The following is a 2500-nucleotide window of genomic DNA, read 5'->3' as shown; positions in this document are numbered from 1 at the left end:
GTGAATGAGTTTGTGAGCGAGTGAGAATGAGTGAAGACTAGAAAGTGTCTGTACTCACACTTGAGGTGTGGATCCCGGCGACTGAGGTAGAGCTTGATGGCTTCAGTCTGGGACAGGTAGCGATGCTCAGGGTGCTCGTCCGTGTTGCAGTAGGTCCTGCACGGGAAAACTCAAAGTTACAATCACACCAATACACACACACACACACAGACACACACACACACACACACACACACACGCGCGCGCGCGCGCACACACACACACACACACACACACACACACACACACACACACACACACACAAGAAAATGGACAGGCACAAAAACACAACCATACACATACACGTATATAGAAGCATGTATACCCAAGCACACAAACCCCTTCATGCATTATAGGACACAAAACCTCAAACCAACACAAAGCAGTAACACAAACAGATCCGTTACGACTCTTACAAAGCAAACAAGAGAGGAAAACAACAGAACTCAAAGTCCAAACATGCTGTTCTTCATACACACACATGAAAGGACCGCCACAAGAGGTCCACAAATTCAATGAGAAAAGCATGCTGGGAGCTCCATGTGTGTGTGCATTACCACTCATCTGCCAAGGCCACATCAGGGTGCTCCAGGTCATGTAATCCTGAAAAATACACACACAGACACACAGACACACAGACACATGGACAAACACACACACACACACACACACACACACACAGATACCCATGAGCCATTGGAACACTGCTTTGCAAACCGCAGGTCGACAGAGTCCCACACCATCTGCGTTCCTACGGTGAAGGGTTGTCCCTGGCGACGCATTGCCGCCACGAGGTCTGTCAGCACCGTGTGGCATGTTGCGTGATAAATACTCATAAACACACTCACCAAGGTGCACACGCAATCGCGCATAAACAAACACACACACATAAAGTGAACAAAGTTCAATCAAAACTTCGCAGGACGACATCCAAACAACCAAGGTTTAGTCATGTATAAAATATGTCAAGTTGCGAAAGACTTTTGAACTCAATCAAAAAGCTCTAAACACACAGCTTGCTGAGAGGAAAATAACATTCCCTAATGTCCTTCTAATTGCATATCTAATGTTGTAATGCTAGCCGCTCCACAGCAGCAGACCACAGATGCAGGATCGGCCCCACATCCAGCTCAACAGAGATCCTGCTGCATGTGTGTTTGTGTGTGAATGTGTATGGCAGTTTCTACCATACACACTCTCACACAAACACACACATTTATATATATGCCTAAATATGCATAAACACACACGTACACACACACGCACAGACACACACACACACACACACACACACACACACAAACATATATATATATATAGTTATATACACACACACACACACACACACACACACACATATATCTGTGTGTGTGTGTGTGTGTGAGAGTGTGTGTGTGAGTGTGTGTGTGTGTGTGTGTGTGTGTGTATATGCATATTTGTGTGTGTGTGTGCTTGGGCATGAGGTCTGTCCAGCGCAGCAGGCCTATAATAACTGTACTGCATGAAAGCAGATGTGATCATTCGCCATCATCCTTGTGTGTGTGTGTGTGTGTGTGTGTGTGTGTGTGTGTGTGTGTGTGTGTGTGTGTGTGTGTGTGTGTGTGTGTGTGTGTGTGTGTGTGTGTGTGTGTGTGCCCCGGACACTCCACTCTCCTCTGTTCCCCCTCCGCAGCTTTCATTCATAATTCATCAGCTGTGCAGGATGAAAAATGTCCATTTCTATCAGTCTTGACATCTCTTAACATGGGGGAAACGCCAAGTCATGCTCCCGCCGTCCCACACGCTAGCCTGTGTTTTGAAATGCGCACGCCGTGTGTGAGGATGAATATTAACACGCATGATCCAGGGGGAACCGCAAGGAAGTACACGGGTACCTGGCAAGAACACACACACGCTCACACACACACTTATATATACAGGCACACATATTCACACACACAAATACACAGACGCACGCACACACACAAAACACACACACACATTCACACACATACACACACACCGAAACACACACATGCACAGACTCAGACGCCCTCTCTCAAACACAACCAAGGCCCTTAACTTCCTCTGTGAAATAAACAAAGCAGAAAGCAGCTCTTGTGTGGGACAGGGGTGAGAGAGGGTGAAAGACTGGCAGAAAGTTGGATATTCAGAGCATTAGCAGCAATAGCAGCATTTAGAAGTTTTCTCTCTCTATCTCTTTCTCTCTTTCTCTCTGAGTGACAGAGAGACAGTCGGTGTGTGATGGGTGTGTGGACTCTTACCTTCCTCTATGGTGACACTCCCTCTGAAGAAATATTTCCCATGTCCCCTGGACAGAGCCACCCCTAGACTGCATGAGAGAACAAAACAGGCATTAACGTATGGCTATAATAATGTGTCACACATTCACATACACACACACAAACACACACACACACACACACACGCACACAAGCGCAGTTCACACACACACACTGTT

At 46.6% G+C, this 2500-nt stretch overlaps 1 protein-coding gene across 1 annotated transcript in view; it reads right to left on the bottom strand.

Moving 5' to 3' along the window:
* The window catches only part of cacna2d3a (calcium channel, voltage-dependent, alpha 2/delta subunit 3a), a gene marked incomplete at its 5' end in the record, with an annotated part of 162966 nt that overhangs the window by 50454 nt on the left and 110012 nt on the right, over positions 1 to 2500 (bottom strand). Inside the window, 3 exon segments of the mRNA XM_080854608.1 lie at positions 59 to 156; positions 597 to 642; positions 2304 to 2371. Coding sequence (XP_080710734.1) covers positions 59 to 156; positions 597 to 642; positions 2304 to 2371 — 212 coding nt within the window.

The sequence above is a fragment of the Sprattus sprattus genome (assembly GCF_963457725.1).
Source record: "Sprattus sprattus genome assembly, chromosome: 16".
Taxonomy (NCBI): domain Eukaryota; kingdom Metazoa; phylum Chordata; class Actinopteri; order Clupeiformes; family Clupeidae; genus Sprattus; species Sprattus sprattus.
This window is presented reverse-complemented; position numbering and strand designations above follow the sequence as displayed.